The sequence below is a fragment of the Taudactylus pleione genome, unplaced genomic scaffold (genome assembly GCF_031769625.1).
Source record: "Taudactylus pleione unplaced genomic scaffold, aTauple2 ptg000538l, whole genome shotgun sequence".
NCBI lineage: Eukaryota > Metazoa > Chordata > Amphibia > Anura > Myobatrachidae > Taudactylus > Taudactylus pleione.
In genome coordinates, this window is record NW_028284940.1 from 704,939 (window position 1) to 724,787 (window position 19,849).

Here is a 19,849-nt window from a genome sequence, read left to right on the forward strand (position 1 = left end):
TTACATATGTGCATACAGCCAAGGCCGATCCACTGGGTCACTAGGTTATTATCTCTGCATCAGTCAACTCCTCCCCAGTCCTTCTCTTAGTGGTCTATGCCTTTTATTGACATGCCTAAGAAATGTTGTGATTTTTCCTGATGTCCCTGTGCTCTGCCTTGGGGACTTTAGTAACATTTTGAATAGTTTGAATAGGTGGCTGGAGAGTGGGGCCAGTGTTATTCCAGGTATGTCTAATTTTGTCACTTTTTTATGGGAGATGAATCTTGTGTATGCCTAGAAGCTTAGAGAATCCTAGCGTCTGACAATACTCTTGTTTTTCCTCCTCTCACTGTTCCTTCTCCAGGATTGATCTTGCTCTATCTTGTGCTGGTTCTGAAAGGTGTAATACGCTCAAGAGTTATTCAATTCATTGCACTGTTTGGTCCTATAAAAGGATTTCTTCTCGCACCGCCGCACGGCTGTTTTCCTGCTTAGCGCAGAGCTAACAGCTGCACAGCTGGCACTTTAGTCGGAGAATGCCGGTTCTTGCGACTAAACACACGTTAAGTTGCGAGAACCGACATTCTCAGACTTAACTGACAATTGTCGGACCAAACAGCGCGGTGGATTGAGTAGCTCCCGGAGCTCCCTCCCGGGGCTATTCAGCATCACACTGAATTGAATTGAGCCCATTGTTAGTAAATTGCCTGCTGATTATTTAGCATGACTGACTCCTTCATGCCTCACATTCCTTGTATGACCAGATCTGAAAAACGCGTTTGAAAGCAGTTTCATTGGCAGGAATAAATTAGCCCATGTGATCTTCTACGCAGCTCTGCGTGTCTGGCGAGCCTCCAAGGCTGTGGAAGGTCAGACCTGCTGCAAAGGCAAGATGGCCGCTCGATGTTACTGTTTCCTTGCGCGATAAGAATCAAACCTAATTGAATCCAGCCCTAAGTACAGATCTACAGTTGGCAGAACCGTAACTAGACTTTTTGGTGCCTTGTGCCAGAGAGAACATTGGCGCGCCCCCCCCCCGCCTCATTTTTTAAATAGGGACATAAGATAGTACACCTGAAAAAGGGCCAATGCCTCATGGGGAAGGGCCAGGGAAGAGATAGGTGAGGCCAGGAGATGCTGGGGATAAAAGAGGAAGCTGCAAGTGAGAATGATAATAAACAGGAAAATGGACAGGCCCAAACAGTGCCCCCTGCCCTGCGGTACCCTGTGCGATGGCACTGGTCGCACTACCCTAGTTACGGCCCTGACAGTTGGTTACCAGCACATTAGGCCTTTTTTCTGGTTGAGTAAAGGTTTGTTTCTCTCGGCTGTGATCACAGTTATTCTTCTGTATTATGCAAGAACTATTTATGGATATGTCTATATCCTCATTCTTGTTATATATACACTTCATATTTGTTTCTTGTGGTCTGTTTTCTTTGTGTTGAAAACCAATAAAAAGAAATAAAAAAAAACAACCAACAACATTACCTTGAGAACAGCGAGCAGAGATCCAAGTTGATCAGTTTCCACTAATGACATTTTGCTACCATTTAAAATAGACTGTATACCTTTTAAAGCATTCTGCAGCAACTGAAAAAGAGACCAACACAGGCTTCAAATAACAAAACTTATAACCAGCATTAACCTACATTTTTTTTATTTTACAATTGAAAGTGTTTGTTACTTAATTGAAAAATTACTGACTTCAGCTATGCACATTTTATAAAGCTATTTTGAGCCTACTGGACAACTGTATTGCTCCAAAAACTTGTCAAAAAGAACTCAGGAGTTGCAGTAGGTCCTCAAACCATTATCCTCACATAAGAAGGTTAAAAAACACTGTAACAAGTTCAATGAAATATGATCATTCAGTTTAATTTTAAGTAGACCTGTAACATACACACAATGAAGGCATCCATATTGCGGGCTAAGCAAGTATGTAGCAGCTCAATTGGCCTGGAACTAGTGACATCACTGAGACACTGCCAGACTTATATCCATTAGGAACTGGCTCAGAGTAGCTCTTGGAAATGGGAAGTCTTCATAGCCTTTCAGCTGAGTTCCATGGGAGTTCTAGTGAATGGTTTTGCAATATACTATTAGAGATTCAGCAGGAGACACCTCAAAGGTTAGGCAATGGAGTTGGAACCACTATTTGCTTTACAGGGGTAAGAGATATAAGAGGGTGGTTCAATAATTCAGGTAACAAGACCTCTCACGTTTCTAATGTTCTCTATTTCATTCTAATTTCCCTCCAGGCCAGAGCAAGTAGTCCACTGATTCCCCCACTACCATTCTGCGTCTAAATGGCACATCAGTAGCTGAAATTCATCGCCAACTTGTGGAGGTGTACAGTGACAACTTCATGTCATGGAAACAAGTTTGGATTTGGTGTACGGCAGGACAGACAGTTAAGATAAGCAGCGATCCGGCCAGCCAAGGACATCCACCACAGATGACGATATGTGCCTCATTTAAGGTCTGATTCGGGAGGACAGACCCATTCAAGTTTATGATATTGCTGACAAACTGAGTATCTCAGTGGGTACTGTGTACAACATTGTTATTGAGAAACTGGTGTACAGGGAAAAGTGTTCACATTGGGTACTGAAGCAACGCACAGGAGCTCACAAATGGGATTTGTCTCTTGTGCACTTGACGCAGTACCATGTGGGGGGAGTGCAGTCCCTGTAGTGTATTGTTACAGGCGAAGTAAAGTGGATGTATCATGTGACACCAGAGATGAAGCAAGCATCCATGACATGGAAACGCGCATCGTTCCCACCTTCAAAGAAAGTCAGAACAACTCCATCAGCAAAGACTGTCATGGCGACTGTTTTGGGACCACAAGGGAGATACTGTGAATGTAGTCCGCTATTGTGACACATTGAGCCAGTTATGGAGGACGGGATGTAGTTATAATACCGACAGGGTGGATGCCAGCGTCAGAATCTGACACCTGTCAGAATCCTAGCGCTGGCTTCTTGAAGGTAAGTAGTGGGCTTAGGTACTAGGGGGAGATTAGGGTTAGGCTGTGGGGAGGGAGGGTTAGGGGTAGGGTTAGGATACTTACCAACAGGTGTCAGTATCCTAACCAGTTTGGGATGCTGGCGTCGGGATTCTGACAGCCGGCATCCCGTACCCAACCCGTGGAGGACAATTAGTTGAAAACTTGCTGTGAACAGGGGTTGTATTGCTGCCCAATAATGCCAGGCCACACACGTGAGTTGCTACAGCACTACCATTGGGAGGTACTGGAACACTACCCTACCGCCCTGACCTGGCAATAAGTGATTTCCTTCTCTTTGGAATATTGAAGAAGCACCTGGGTGGGAGGTGATTCGCAACCAACAGTGACGTTAAGCAGGCCGTTATGTCCTGGGCTTCAGGCACTTTACACTGATTTCAACTAGGATAGATGCCTTGGTGTACAACTGGAATAAAATCTTAGACAAGTACGGAGACCATGTGGAAAAATAATCTGTACCAAGGCCATACTATTGATTATACGTATATGTACATGTTGAATACACTTACGTAATGAAAAGGTCTTGTTACCTTATTTATTGAACCACCCTTGTATTTGATTAAGGGCTCCACTGAAGGTGTCCCCCTGCTCCTGACTCGTATAATTGTTTGTATCAACTAGCAGCTAATGTGAAATTACTTTAATGTGTATTTTGCCCCATTAATACCAGGAATAAGTGCCAAATTAACACACCAGTAATCCTCATATTTTGCACGTCACTTTCTCAGACTATTTTTTTTTTTTTTACTCGTCCAAACTGAATTTTAAGCGAAGTGAACTAAGTTTTCATGTGTCTGTTTTTAATTTTCAAATTTCAACTTTAAAAAGTATAAATAATGACTCAACATGCAATACTATAGGTTTGGATACCAGATATCCAGGGTATATAAAAGAGCATGTAAAGAAGTCTTTGACACTGGGGCACTTACTAGACTGAGATCATCTTTTTCAAAGAGCAATTCCTATCTGTCACAGAGGGACACATATCCAATAAATAATCCATACAAGATAGGAGTGTCCCTGGCTCACTGAAATTTTGGCTATGGCCAGGTCTATGGTAAGGTCACAGACTGTATATTGGTGGCATCCTAAGCATGGGAAAGGCACTAATGAAGAGCCCATGGTGGTGGCAGATAAATGTTTAAAAAATTCAGATGTTTAAAAGAAAATTAAATTGGTACAAAAAAGTTATTTTGCTAATTTTACTTTTCCCATCTGTTGATATATTGAAATGTAATAAAATAGGATCTGGTCATTCGGATCACTGTCTTGATGCTGCTAGGTGTGCTCCATGTGCACCTTTACCGAGTGTAAGGGAAGATTTGGAGGCCTAGCCAAGCTCCACTCCGTATGGTTTCCTTTTATTTATTTTTTTGGAGAGGTTATTTTCATTTTGGTGTATATTCCTAATAGAAATACATTCTCTTACTTACATTGCAAATTGCTATTTCATCCGTTGTATTAATTCTTGGTGCCTGAAGGACTGTAAGAAATATTTTAAAACAGGTCACCCGGTATGGTTCATCCAAGTAAGGTTTTCCGGGCACACTGGATGGAAAAGAAAACCAGGACTTAGAACAAACAGATTTCTGGTCTCAGACATTGACATCTTGAGAAAGCATTAAGCAAGTTAAGTTCCCTTATCCATTGCTTTCACTTTTTCCTAATGCTAGTAAAGCATGTATGTATGGAACACAATGGTTCCAATGATCCCATACCTGCTAAAGATTGGGAATGTTTGCAGAGTAGTGAGGTAATTTTTTGAAAAATGTTCTATTTACTTCCGTTCACTTCAAGTGAACTCTTTGGGCTTAATGGAGTGTCCAAGAGCGACCCCCCCACCTTCACTACAAGTGCAAGCGCTGGTTAATACAGCAAGTGGAAAGTGATGTCATGTGGAATGCAGAGCTTTACTAATGCCAGAGAGTAATCAACCTTAGGGTGGCTGGTTACCCTAAATCCTAACAAATCATAATATACAGACTGAAAGAGAGGTCATGGCGACGGGATGTAGTCAGCATCCCACCGTGCAGTATGCCGACTGGCGAAATCCCGGCAACGAAATCCCGACAGTGTTGGGATTTTGGCACCAGAATCCCGATCGCCAGCATCCTGAAGGCAAGTATCGGGCGTAAGGGGGAGGGTTAGGGTGCGGGGTTAGGTATTAGGGGGAGGGTTAGGCACTAGGGGGAGGGTTAGTTTTAGGCACTAGGGCAGGGAAGTTAGGTTTAGGGTGCAGGGAGGGGAAGGTTAGGTTTAGGCACTAGGTAGGGGAAGTGACAGATTTGTGATATGAATAGAAGCCGCTTAATATAAACAAATATCTAAAACCTCATGCCATAAACCCCAATAAGCCAAGGTTTATACGGCTGGAGACACTTAGGGCTTATCAAAATACTTGCAGCTGATCATGCCATGTTGCACACAAAGCAGGACACAGCAAACCACTCTGAAAATAGGCATCTAGATTATTGCCACCACACAATTTTCAGTGTGGTCTGTTCCCAACGTATTTCATTTGGAACACAGTCTGAGGAGCTTCTATAAAATTAGTCAACTGAACAAGCCCTTAAAGCAGTGGTTCCCAAACTGTGCACCGGCGGCACCCCTGCGCTGTCACCAGGCTGCCGTGGCCAGAGGGAAGCTGCTGTCAGTTTTTTTTCTAATCTAATGCAGGCTTGGCCAAAACGTCGATCGCGATTTACTGGTAGCTCACGGAGCTCCCGCCAGTAGATCGCGGTCAACTTTCCTACAAGTGGACCACAACTTTCCTACAGAAACTGGACGCTGGCCTCTGAAGCTATCAGAGGCTAAAGAAGCCTCTGATCGCTTCAGCGTTCCCAGTGATGCAGTGCACGGGTGATGTCACAATGTCACCCGTGGCCCCGCGCAATGCATAACTGGGAACTTGTAAGGATCCTGCACACCTTCTGGATCCAGCTTGATCCAGACAGTGCAGCGGGAGTGACAGCAGGAGGATCGGTCCCCAGCGTGAACATCAGTCAGGTAAGTTCTGCACAGGGGTGTGGGGGCACTGCCTAAGAGGCACTACTACAAGGGGACTTTACATAAGGGGCAGTACTACAGGGGGCATTAAATAAGGGGCACTACTACAGGGGGAATTGCATAATGGGCACTACTACAGGGGGCACTACATAAAGGGCACTACTACTGGGGGCATTGCATAATGGGCACTACTACAGGGGCACTACATAAAGGGCACTACTACTGGGGGCACTGAATAAGGGGCACTACTACTGGGGGCACTGAATAAGGGGCACTACTACTGGGGGCATTGAATAAGGGGCACTACTACATGGGACACTGCATAATGGGCACTACTGCAGGGGACACTGCAAAATGGACAGTACTACAGGGGGCACTACATAAAGGGCAGTACTACAGGTAATTAAAATGGCTTAGGGGCGCCTTGAAAAAATGAAGGAGACCCTAAGGGTGCCTGGAACTGAAAAAGTTTGGGACCACTGCCTTAAAATGTGGACTGACATAGGTAAAAGCAACAAAGTATCTTATAACTGTCCTTCTCTCACACCACTTCTGTGCAATGCTGATTTCCCTCTAGCACAAGCAGCAGAAATGTTGCAAGATTGGGTAAAGAAAGACACTGCCTTATCACCCACGATAATCCTCCCACTGGGAGTACCTCAAGTGGACGCAGGAAGAATTTCTGTATGACTACATGAGAATTAGATTAGTATTTATTTAGAAAAACAGGAGGAGGGAGTGCCCTGTCAGCAATACATGAAACTTTATGCTCAGCAGAGGCACCAGTGCTAGAATTCATAACCACCTTCCAGAGGATGATACCTCATTATGAATAAAAGAGAGAATAGGGTAAAGAACTGTAATTCTTGTATATTGGCTTATGATATTTGAAGAAAAAAAATGGTCTTCGAGATAGTCAGTCAGGCCCAAGAAAGTAATTCCAAGATTCATTCTTGGTGGAATTTCACTTAAAGGGGCAGATGTATTAAGCTCTAGAACAGCGGTTTTCAACCACTGTGCTGCAGGCGGTTGTGAAGTGTGCCGCCGCGGGGTTCAGAACTGCCGGGCACATTATACAGTACTGCAGCCCGGTCTGCTTTTGAGCTCCTCTGGGTTGGGGCGGCGTGACATCACAGATCACGTACGTCGTGTTGGCCGCCCACTCTGCCAGCCAGCCCTCTCTCTACTGCCCACCTGCCTGCCTGGACGCCCGCCTGCTGCTGTCAGCTCTGCAGTGTGAGGGACAAGTGTTTTTTTTTTAATCAATGTGCATGATATTTCTCTGTGGGGGTCAGCCAAGGTGGTATAGTTTCTTTTTTTCTGTGGGGAGCAATGTGATGATTTTTGTTTATTCTGTGGAGGCCACTGTAGTGGGTTTCATTCTTGTGGGGGCCAATGGGTATGTTTTTTCATAAGTCGCATACGCCGTATCGCCGGATAGCGTGCCTTGGTAATTTTAAAATCTTGCGTAGTGAGCCTCGAGTTGAAAAATCACTGCTCTAGAAAGTGATAAATTGGAGAGTGACAAACGACCAACCACCAACACAGCCTGTAACATGACAATTATAACTGGTACACACTAGACCGGTGGTCTCCAACTCGTAGCGCACGAGCTACTGGCAGCTCACGGCCTTAATTTTGGTAGCTCGCCTTGCTTCCTGGTTGCCGAGTTAACCATTAAGTGACCTCTGATGCACGCTCCCCAATGGCATCGATGCCATGGGTGGAGCCACAGGGAAGCACGTCAGGTGATTGCCATAGCCTCTACAGCAATCACCTGATGTGCTTCCCCGTGTTTCCGCCCACGGCGTCTATGCCACGGCACAGCAAGTGAATCCCGAGCAGCCCTGCCGGAAAATCACACAGCAGCCCTGCCTATATCTTTTGCTCTACTGCACGTACCTCCTAGGAGCCAGTTATTAACAGTGAAATGTGCCTGTTCTTACATTTTATTTACAAATTACAACAATATCACTGAAATAATTAAATGCATTGTTGTTTTCTATGAAAAATATTTTTTCCTTAAATGACAATTCAATTGTTCGGTTATCAGCCAGATTTTTTTTTCTTCAAATTTTAGTAGCTCTTCAGCAGGTTCCATTTTTCTCAAGTAGCTCACACCTCAATTAAGATTGGCGACCACTGCACTAGACGATATGTCGTCCGATCCGGCCAGATCGGACGACATGTTGGCAACATAGTCAAGTGTGTACACTCAATGCCGCTGACGACACACGCTCACGCGCATCGTCAGCGACATTGTTAGCGAGGGCCATGCAGACGAATGCAACAATGGCTCCCGACATCGGCAAGTGTGTATGCACTTGCAGATGCAGGGCCCCGTCGCACAACAGGTCGTCTGGGTGCACATCGTTAACTGCTTGAGGAGCGAGTGGCTGGCAGTTTATCACTTTCCAATTTATCAATTTTAGAGCTGCCCCAAAATAGGGAGGATGTAACCACAGAGGGACAAAAGATGCTGCTGATACACAGCAAATCTGGACAACACAGTCCATGTGTGAAGTCCTTTGATTACATTGCTTTGGTACTGCATCCTGGAATTCAATAGTACTCACCTAAAATAGAACCATTTCCAATCACAAAAACAAAAATGTTGGTACAGTACTCATATGCTCAACACAGCAAAAGCATTCACTCCTAAGCACTGGTAATCAACAACTGCCCCACTAGACAAAGGGTTACTCAGAAATACATCCAGTAAGTTTGATAATATTTGGGCATGTTTGATTTTTCCCTGAGACTTATGGAGATACATTAAATTAGTTAAAATTGTTTCTTTATCTGGGGCGATTCTGATACAGTGGCATGAAGAACTTTTTGCCTCCTTACAAAATGAACTCACATCATCTTAGTCTATACCAGGGGTATTTAACTTACTACACATCCCAGCATGGCTTCCCTAGCTTTGGCATGTCCTAATAACAAAACTGTGGCATGGCATGCTGTAATGCGTAGCTTAAAGCAGCTGGAGGGCTGCAAGTTGAATTCCCCTGGTCTATGCTGTTCCGTAGCCTTCACACATTCCCCTTTCCTTCTGGAGAGACAGTGGGGTAAATGTATTATAGCGGCATGGATCGTGCCGCTAAACCTTTCCTGCTTTACTGAGGCGAAGCAGGAAGCACTACCGATGAGATGTATGAACATCTCATCTACAGAAGTGGGGAAGTGAAAACTCCTCCCTCCGGCGATCCCTGCCCGAGTACACAGAGAATCAGCAAGTGCTGATGTGCTGTGTCTCACCTCCAGACCGGCTCCACTTGGCATGCGTGGGATCTCAATAGAAAGAAAGAGAAATGGGTTATCATCTCCAGTGCACATACCCCATGTCAACATACAATATTAGAATATATTTAGTCTTTTAAAATATATTGTTATATAGCATCAAAGTATTTATATTAAAATCAATAGTAGTGTAGAAAGATAGAAAAGGTGTTTAAAATCTTCCTCTTGGAAGAGGTACCCTCACGTATCCTGTGATTCTCTCTAACTCCTATAAGAGATAGTTATCATGTGAGGTATATTCTCAGTTTCCTTCACCTTGTAGATAAGGAGTCTGTTATTGCTCCTTATGTATAATTACTTGTCAATATATCCTTGCTACGAGCTCTACATTAGATCACTCATCACTATCTGTATGTTTCATTCAGAAAGACTGTTGTCCTTATTATGTTTATACACTGTATTCAGTGTTCTAAATAGGTACTATACTGTATATCTCTTTTATCTGACACTGTGTGCTTTTTCTATTTGATACTATGTATCCGATCTGTCAGGCATCGTGTGTCAGTCTCTTAACCTTCCTTTGTAATATCCATAGTTCGGATTATAAATATTCAGTCAAGTGATTATTTACTCCCTGACGCAGCTACGATCTCTCCCTGAGCTACTAGTATATTGTCACACTTCTCACACTAATATTGTGCAGCGCTCTCTTTATATTAGATTAAACTATCTTAGTATATATGGTTGCGCTGCCGAATATTTATGGCTGCTTTTTACATTTTATTTACCAGCTAGTTAGTATTTATACAGGCATCATGCAGCGTTCTGTTTATATATAATTATGCTGTCAGAATATTTATAACTGCTAGTAAATTAGGTTTGTCTGCTGACTAGTAATTACAGCATTGTGATCAGTGTGTATTATAGTTTGACCATCGGTACATAATTACAGTATCATAGACCTACAAACGTGATAGTTTATTATATGAATGTGACCATTATATTTATATGCTTATATTAGCAATCTGTCCATCTCATTTCCCCTTACGGTAGTCCATGTTCTGTATTCATATTTTATTCTTTAACCATGATCATTTTTCGGTCAGAACATGCATGGCCGTATAGTCAGGGTGTGTATAGTTAGCTGGATATTTCCTTTGCTGCTTACTGTAATCTAGCAGTCAGTACAAGTAATAATTTGGAAGTCAGTATTTTATGATGCACATATACTATAAGCTCCAAGTATTAATCAGACTATAACAATCAGTAAAATAATAATTCAGCTATCCATATGCACTACAGGTTTCACAAACAGTGCATTAGATAGACGCCGCTGGTATACAGTTTTTTGCTAGATAGCGGTTAGCTTATACAACTACTGTATTTCCATGGCCATTCACAGACAGCATCTCACATAGACGCCGCTGGTATTTTGCTCTTTGCTAGGTAGGGGTTAGTTTGTACAGCTATTTTAACAGCCATTCAATAGATACCGCTGGTGTATGGAGATATTGAACAAGGAGCACGGTTCTTAAGTTAAATAACAATTACAGGTTGAGTCTCCCATATCCAAAATGCTTGGGACCAGGGAGGGGTATTTTGGATAACGGAATATTCTGTATTTTGGAATAATTGCATACCATAATGAAATATCTTGGGAATAGGACCCAAATATACACACAGAATTCATTTATGTTTTATATACAGCTTATACACACAGCCTGCAGGTCATTTTCTATCATATTTTCAATATTTTTGTGGCTCAAACAAAGTTTGTTTACATTCATTAATTCATTTCTTTTTCTTATACACCTTGTACACAAAGCCTGAAGGTAATTTTATACCATATTTTTAATAATTTTGTGCCTTTAACAAAGTTTGTGTACATTGAACGATCAAAAAGCAAAGGTTTCACTACCTTAGTCATGCTAAAAATATTCCGTATTTCGGAATATTTGGATATGGGAGACTCAACTTTTATTTATTTTTGAATGATTAATTTGTGGATATTCAACAACTTCATTGAATAGGATTCTTACATTATTTATTAGGATAATCATACCTGATTTATAATTTTCTAATGGTTCTCTATTAACCAATAATCTTTATCTCCTACCGTAGTAATTAAGTATCAGTTTAATATATTATAGGGAGATTTAATTGTTACAGGGTGACTAGATGATTTTACTCCACATTTATGGTTACAAATTTCTTAAGATACTCCTTATTTAAAAATTAAAACTGAAAACAGGGTACCTGGATTAACATTTTTACAAAATAGTACATTTATTTTATATATTTGTTCATGTTATCATAAGTTGTGATTGATATCTGTTACATGAAAATAATGAATATTCAGCACTTGGGGTATAAATTATTAATTGTTCCCATTTTATATGCCTGTATTCTCAAATATTCCTAGTTCGTTCAATGGATTTTAAGATGAAAAAATATGAGATATGGTAAGAACTTACCTTTGTTATCTCTATTTCTACGAAGTCCATAGGGTTCCACAGGATACCTTGGGGTATAGGCGATGGCGGCAGACATCCAGGCACCACAGAGTTAAATTCTCAGCCTCCCAGGATGCACTGGGATCCCTCTCCTATACCCCGCCCCCGAGCCTCAGGCCACTCAGCTTCGTAACAAGCCATAGGCCGGAGCAGGAGCAAAAAAGAGAGAGAAGAAAGTCTGGAACACACAAGAATCACATTCTCACCAGAAGGAGACGGAGAAACCGGTGACCAGATCAAAGCCCATCTGCAGTACAGGTGCGACAGGGCGGGAGTCCTGTGGAACCCTATGGACTTCGTAGAAATAGAGATAACAAGGGTAAGTTCTTACCATATCTCATATTTTCTATTTCAGGGTCCATAGGGTATCCACAGGATACCTTGGGGATGTCCCAAAGCAGTATCCTTTAAGGGTGGGGACGCTCCTGTGCTGTAAGGAGAATCCGCCACCCGAAGGAAGCATCCTGAGAGGCGAAGGTATCAAAAACATAATACCTTACAAAAATATGGACAGATGACCACGTGGCTGCCAATCATCGCTGAACCGCTGAAGCGCCACGTCGAGCTGCCCACGAAGGAACCAGAGACCTAGTGGAAGAGCTTTAAAAGAGGATGGAACAGGAAGACCTGTGAATCCATCCTGCCAAAGCTAGCGCAGTGGCAGGCCAACCCATTTTATGGAAACCAGAAAGGACAAAACCGAGAGTCTGATTTCTTAAATGGACTGGTACGGTCAACTTAAATTCTTAGAGCCCGTACCACATCCAAAGAGGCCTCACCAGCAGAAAAGACTGGGGAAGTAAAGGCAGGTACTATAATTTCCTCATTGATGTGGAAACTAGACACCACCGTAGGTACAAAACCAGGGCAAGTGCGAATCACTGCCCTGTTCCTAGGAAAGATAAGAAAGAGGGAGGTCTACATGACAGAGCCCCCCATTCTGAGATCCTACCGGCCAAATCAATGGCCAGAAGGAATACATTCCTAGCCATAAGCCATTTGAAGTCCACTGAGCCCAGTGGATCAAATGGTGGTCCTCAGAGAGCCATAAAGACCACAGCCAAATCCCAAGGAGCCACAGGAGCAACAAAGGGATGCTGAATATAATGTATACCCTGCACAAAGGTGGGGACATCAGAGTAGCAATCCTACGATGAAACCAACAGGGCAGAAACCTGCACCGTCAGGTAAGCAAGGCGAAGACCGTTATCTAAGCCCACCTGTAGGAAAGCCAACACTCTGGATATCCGGAATACCCGAGGAGCAGAGCCTGTAGGGCGACACAACTGAAAGAAAGTATGCCATACCTGATGGTAAATTCTTGCAGATAAAATCTTCCGAGCTCTTAGCATGGACATAGGCCCTGTTAACTATAGAGCTGGAAAAACTCCTAGACCTTAAGAGGGCAGTCTCCACCGCCACACCGGCAAGGACAGACAACCCAGGTCTGGGTATCAGCCAGGATCCTGAGACAACAGGTCTGGTCGTAGAGGTAACAGCTTCGGAGTGTTAACTGAAACACTCCAAAGATCTGAGTAATAGTGCCGTCTGGCCCACGCACGAGCTATCAGCAGGAGCGCGCCTCCTTCTTGCTATTACTGGAAGAAGGGATAACGGAGGGACGAGGTACCCAACTTAGAAGGTCCACTGGACTAACATACGTCTACCATAAGAGTCTCATCTCTAAAGGCTCCACTTGTTCACCAGAAGATTGAACACCTCCTGATGAAGAGGACATTTCCCTGAATGCACGTCCTGACGGCTGGGAAAGCCTGCTTTCTATCTGAGGATTTCTGAATGAACACTGCCGATGACGGCAGGGATATAGCCTTCCACCCAAGCCAGAATTCGGGACACCACTGTTAGTGTCGCCCGACTTCGGGAACCACCTAGGTGGTTTACATAAGCCATCATGATGGCGTTGTCAGACCGTACCTGCACGGTATTTCCGTGGAGGACCTGTCCTGCATGCTGGAGAACCGTGAATACTGCTCAGAGTTCTCAGATGTTTATGGGAAGCGCAAAAACTACTGGTGTCCACCTGCCCTGGAACAAGTGTGAACCCGTCACTGCTTCCCAGCCACGGATACTGGCGTCCGTTGTCAGAAGGACCCAGTGCGCAATCCCAAAGGGGGTACCCCTTGTTTAGGTAAGCTTTCCGCAGCCACCAGGCCAGAGAAAGACAAACCTTCGGGGAAAGCACTATTGACTTTATCCTATGGGGCAACCCATCCCATCCGGAGAGGATCAATTTTTCTAGAGTGACACTGGGTACTCTCCACCATGTCGAACAGCGACACCCTGGAACCCAGGAACCACATTGCCGAGTGATAGACACTCGGCGACTCTGCAGGCAACTGCATACCTTTGCCTGTAATGCAGAGATCTTTTCCTTAATCACAAAGATCCTCAGATGTTGGGATATGGAGCATCCTCTGTGAAGAATCAGAGAGGACCATTTCCAGTGTATCAGTCAGCCCTAACATAGCAACACAGATATTGTCCGTTGCAGATGGCACTGAAGTATCTCTGGAGACTCTGGTAACACCAGGAGGTCGTCCGGATTGGGTAACAAGCGGACCCCCTGCATCTGCAATAACTGCCATGACCCTGGTAAAACTGGAAATGCTTATCGACCACTGCAAACCTGAGGAAAAACACTGGTGTTCGAAGAAAATAGGGACATTCAGGTAGTCACCCTGAATATATCCAACGACACCACAAAATTCCCAGTCTCCATTGAGTGATGGAATGCAGTGTCCCCCCTCCTGAACCAAGGAACCCTTAAGAATTTGTTGAAGGATTCCAGGTTGGGGATGTCCAGGTAAGACCCATTGGGTTTCCGTACCAGAAAGAGGATGGAGTAATACCTCGTTCCCCTTTGGGGCAACGGAATAGGTACTATAACTCCTGCCTGGAGCATAGAGTGTAACACCCTCAAAAATTACAGGGCCTTGTCTTGAATTGACAGAAGACCTGTAATGAAAAACCGTCTGGGAGGCTTTTACCGGGAGGAGAGGACATACATTCAAGAAAATACTTCTCTTACCCCAGTGTCCGTGGAGGTCAGACACCAGCACTGGTCGAACTGGAGAAGCCGGCCTCCAACTCTGGGGTCCCCCGAGAGGAGGCCCGTCCCATGAGGCTGAAGGCTTATAGTCCAATTTGGGAGTAGGACGTCTTGTAATCCAAGCCTGTTCTTATGGCTGAGCAGATTTCCTGGCTACTGACTGTCTTGGAAAGCTATATTTTAGACTTACCCTGGCCTCACAGGGCCGAAAAGACAAAACCCCAGACCCCGATGGGACTGTAGCCGATGGCAGACAGGCAGACGTAGCTGCTGCCTGCGGGGCCACAATTGTGTCCAGATGAGGGCCAAACAGGACCCGTCCTGTAAAAGGCAAAGCATTCCAAATGGAATCTGCGTCCGCTTTCCAAGAGCGCAAGCAAAGGGAGCGGCGAGCCGCTACTGCTGCCGAGCCGCTACTGCTGCCGAGGAGATTCTGGAAAGGAGTAGGCTATATGTAAGACTGTCTCATTATGAACGTGGCTAAGTCTCTGAGAATTTGCCACTATCCACCTGCTCTGCTGGAGCGTCAGTGTGCAGAGATCCAGTTACCTACCCAGCGCTCCATGGCTCTGGCCCCCCAGCACACGGCCATAGCCAGCCTGGAAGCCCCTCCAGCAAGGGAATAATTGGATTTTAGATATATTTGCACCTTGCAATGTGTAACCTTCTTCAAGGAGGACCTGGAGGGCATGGGCCACGTAACACTCCTCACTAGGCGCGTAACATGAGAATCTACCCGTAACGGTAACTCCCATTCGGAAAAATAATTATCCGCAAATGGGTATACAAAAGGTCAACCGTTTTTGAGGCTGGAACCGCTTACCCAGATTTTCCACGCCTCCTCTAAATGATCCACCTGACCAGATAGAGGAATTACAGTGGCAACACCCTTATCCTTTAAGAAGGCATAGTTGGATTTAGCCACGGGGGATATGTAATAACCAAAGCCGCACGGACTGCCCGTATAAGGCCAGGTATATAGACTTTAGACCCAGACTACGCCTCCTTTGTACTAAGGGGCTTGTGTCTGAAAAAGTCAATAATGTCACCGTCATCAGACGTCATGTCCTTACCCGTCTGAGAATGGTGACTCCCCCTGTAAAACGTCCATCAGGTGCTATACCTATCTATTTGGACAATAAATTCACCCACACAGGCTCCTGCGAGACCTGGGGGGGCGAAAAACATGATACACTGGGGTACCATCAACTGCCCAGGGACCCCTGCATGTGATGAGACCACCACTCACTGCGATAACCCCTATGGGGAAACGCAGGGAGCGTTGCCCACAAGGGCTGTAAGCATCTTAGCCAGCCGAGGGCGGTCCCTTTTTGTGCAGGCACAGTGACAGAAATGGGGCGTGATATATAATACAACATGCCCTCCATAAACCCTCAGCGTCTACATATCCTTCCGCTAACTGCACATGATATCAGTACATTATAGCTGGAAGAGGATATCCTCGTTCACTTTCAGACATGAGGATTGTGAACGGAGCGTATGTGACCTCCCACACAGAAAAACCACGTTTACTGTGAGGTAATAAACACCCTGCAACACCGCACCGCAAGGGCTGTAGCAGAAGAACAGGGATAGGAAAAAGGCTGACAGTCAGAAATGAAAGTACAGGCAAACAGCGCTAGCATTTAAGTCACATACAATGCACAGATAACATCCTGCATTACAAGCACTGCGATCAACTACACAGACCAGAGCCTGGTAGGAAACAGTGTTGCATACACTGACCTTAATTGAAGGAGAGGTATGCGGGGGACCCGGACCGCAATGGCACCTGTAACAGCTTCCAGCAGAGTTTGTCATTCCCAGCACATGTAGTGATAAAATGGCCACCGAGGAGCAGAGAGGAGGCGGGCCCGGGGGAGGAACGCTGACACAGCCCGCTCAGACCGCTGTGGAAAGGCACTGTGCAGCGGGGGAGACGCCGGCTGTGAGACAGGGAAGGCGTTCTCCCCTGGCCTGCTATTAACCCCTGGGACGCCGCGCTGTACCGCACATGCTGCGGTCCGCTGTCCCTGGTGGTCTAGTGGAAGGCGCAGGATCAGTACCTGGCCCCACGCGCAGCCGGTCCCCAGGGAGCCCCCTGCCTGGGGACCAAAAAGGACTGTGTTACCGGCGGGTGCCCACCGGGGGACCCCGCCGCTTACCTTGTCCCCCGTGCATCCGGCCACAGTCCAGGTAGCCAGGGTCACCGCTAGCTGTGACCCCAGCTACCAACCAGCATCCCCGGATCGGTACCGGCGTTCTGGTACCGGCGGGGTGTAGGAGTGACAGCATGGACGTCAATACTGACTGTCCTATGCTGGAGCACTCTAGTTGTGCAGCCACAGGTGTGAAGAAATCTTCAGGGGCCTTGAAAAGATCCCCCTCTGTACGGTGCGACTGGTCCGGCCAGGCACCAACGAAAACTGAGTGGCCTGAGGCTCGGGGGCGGGGTATAGGAGAGGGACCCCAGTGCATCCTGGGAGGCTGAGAATTTAACTCTCTGGTGCCTGGATGTCTGCCGCCATCGCCTATACCCCAAGGTATCCTGTGGATACCCTATGGACCCTGAAGTAGAAAAATTGTACAGATTATTATCTTTTAGATCATATTATAGTCTTGGAGTTCTATCTTGATTGAGGAGATTATCTAGTTTTATTTATTTTTACAGTATCCCTATTGCATATCTCAGTTTATATACTTTTTTGTTCTTTGTTTATTTTATATTTAAAATTATACCTTGTTGGTTCTAATTCTATCTGTGATTCATATAACTGTCAGTGAATTAAATGTATATATTGTAGCACACTTAGCTGTACCGAGGTGAAGCAGGAAACACTGCCGATTAGATGTATGAACATCTTATCTGCAGGTGTGGGGAAGCGAAAACTCCTCCCTCCGGCGATCCTAAGTACACAGAGAATAAGCCTAGTGCTGATGCACGGTGTCTCACCTTCAGGTTGGCTCCACTTGGCATGCGTGTGATCTTGCAAGCATCGCGAGATCTCGTGTGCAGCCTGGAGCCAGCAGCAGGATTAAGTGCAGAGATCAGCTTCAGCACGGATGATCAGTCCCCCCTGACACATGCTCCGCTGCACTCTGCATATGGGGGAGGGTGTGTGTATGCCCATGGGGGTTGGGGGTAACCGTGGGGGTTGGGGGTGCAATAGAGACACATGATTCTGGAGGGGGGTAAATGATAAAAAAAAAAAAAAAACATACTGGACACAGGGTGGGGGGGGGGGGGGGCACTAAGAAAAATGGTCTTTTTACAGGGGGGAGGGTTGGTTTAGACAATAGGGATTTTTTTTTACTACTAATGGGGTGTGGGGACGGTATTTTTTTTTAGAATTTATGACTTCTGGGGGGTCTATTGACTATAAGGGGTGAAAAGATATTTTATAATGGAGGCCTATGGACATGGGGTATAGGAGGGTTGTAATACACCCTATTATTTATATTTATATATTTTCTTTTATTATTATTTATTTTATTTTTTTTAAACAAAATATTTAAATATTATTAAAAATCTTTTTAAACCTTATTAAACAATAATAAAAAAAAAAAACAATTTCAGAGTGATTAAAGTAAGGGTGTGCATACACTTGGACAATATCAGGACAATTTGTCATATTGGAACAACAAATTGTCTACATCGTCTAGTGTGTACCCTCAATTGTGCGCTCCCCCGGATGACATACAAGATTGTTTGATTGACCGTATTGCACGCTCAATCAAATGATATCGTGTATGTGGCAGTTCATTACATCATGTAGTATGTACCGGCAATCTGTGATGGTCCGGGGTGAAGGGAAAACGCCTCGACCACCTGCACGATTGGCGGACATTGTAATGTGTGCCCAGCCTTACACTGCCATACCCCGTACCCTTACGGATCTGATTACTCCTTAGGCATGTGAAACTTAAGGAATGTTAAAAAGTTGACATGTATAAACTCACAACACAGTATCACTACCAAACCTGGATGGTCATTTTCTTTTACATTGAATCTTATAATGCTTAAAGTGGCTGGCTTCATTTTCCCCAAACGAAAATGGAAAGACAACTTATATTTAGAATGTCAAATTTAATGCTGTAAAAAAATGGGGGACAGTTTACATATCCGGTAATGAATTACTTACACCCAGAAACTTTATTGAGAACCATGATAGAACATTCCATTATTTTTTAAAAGCAGGAGTTTCTAATGAATGAAAGCAAACTTTTAACCGTTAAAGTAGTAGGTTATATTGAGAGCAAAGAAACAACCCAGAGATGGGCTAGCTATTTAAAAGTCAATTTACAGCATGCACAGTATGAAGTATATTTATATGCTAAGTTAGACACATGAGTTTGAAGAATTTCCAATAGCATGTTATAGTTGTAAACATTTTAAATGAGTTTCTATGGAGATACTGCTGCTGAGTACATCACTTTTAGAATATCCTGCGTGCCACTGGAATACTACAAACCCAATCACGACATATTTACTGAATCGGAGAACATGAGTTTACAAGTTTTAGTTATTTCTCTTCCATATTTACTTTTGAGCACAAAAGAATAAGGGACGCTAAGAACGCAGAAAATGAGAAGGTTATTGTGTAATTGGTCAAAACCAAAAATAAGTGTAATTTCAAGGGACAGACTTGTAAAACTCTGGTCTGTCCCTAGATATTAGGGACTGCTGGCCACTATGGTATGTTGTCCAGAAAGCAATTAAACAAAACTATTTCAATACAAATCAAGACATAGGAAAATGGGATCGGTATGAAACACGCATGTCCGGCGGTTCAAATCCAGACGCTGGAAGACTGGCAACAGAAGATCCTGACAGGTAAGTTTCTTCACTATTACTAACCCTCACCCCCCCTAACCCTCCCCCTTAGGAGTGCCTAACCCCCCCTGTAAGTGTCTAAACCTAACCCCCTTCTTCACAGCCTAAACCTAACCATCCCCGGGAGGGTGGTGCCTTACCCTAACCTCCCCCCAAGGGTGCCTAACCCT

The 19,849-nt window shown here is 44.6% G+C and overlaps 1 protein-coding gene across 1 annotated transcript in view; it reads right to left on the reverse strand.

Annotated features, from left to right (window-relative positions):
• HEATR6 (HEAT repeat containing 6) overlaps positions 1-19,849 on the reverse strand; it is a 99,698-nt gene that overhangs the window by 66,432 nt on the left and 13,417 nt on the right. The window contains exons 5-6 of the mRNA XM_088451149.1: positions 4,447-4,561; positions 1,474-1,575 (exon numbers count right to left, since the gene is read on the reverse strand). Of these exons, the coding sequence (XP_088307275.1) occupies positions 1,474-1,575; positions 4,447-4,561 (217 nt within the window). The remainder of the gene's footprint in view (positions 1-1,473; positions 1,576-4,446; positions 4,562-19,849) is intronic.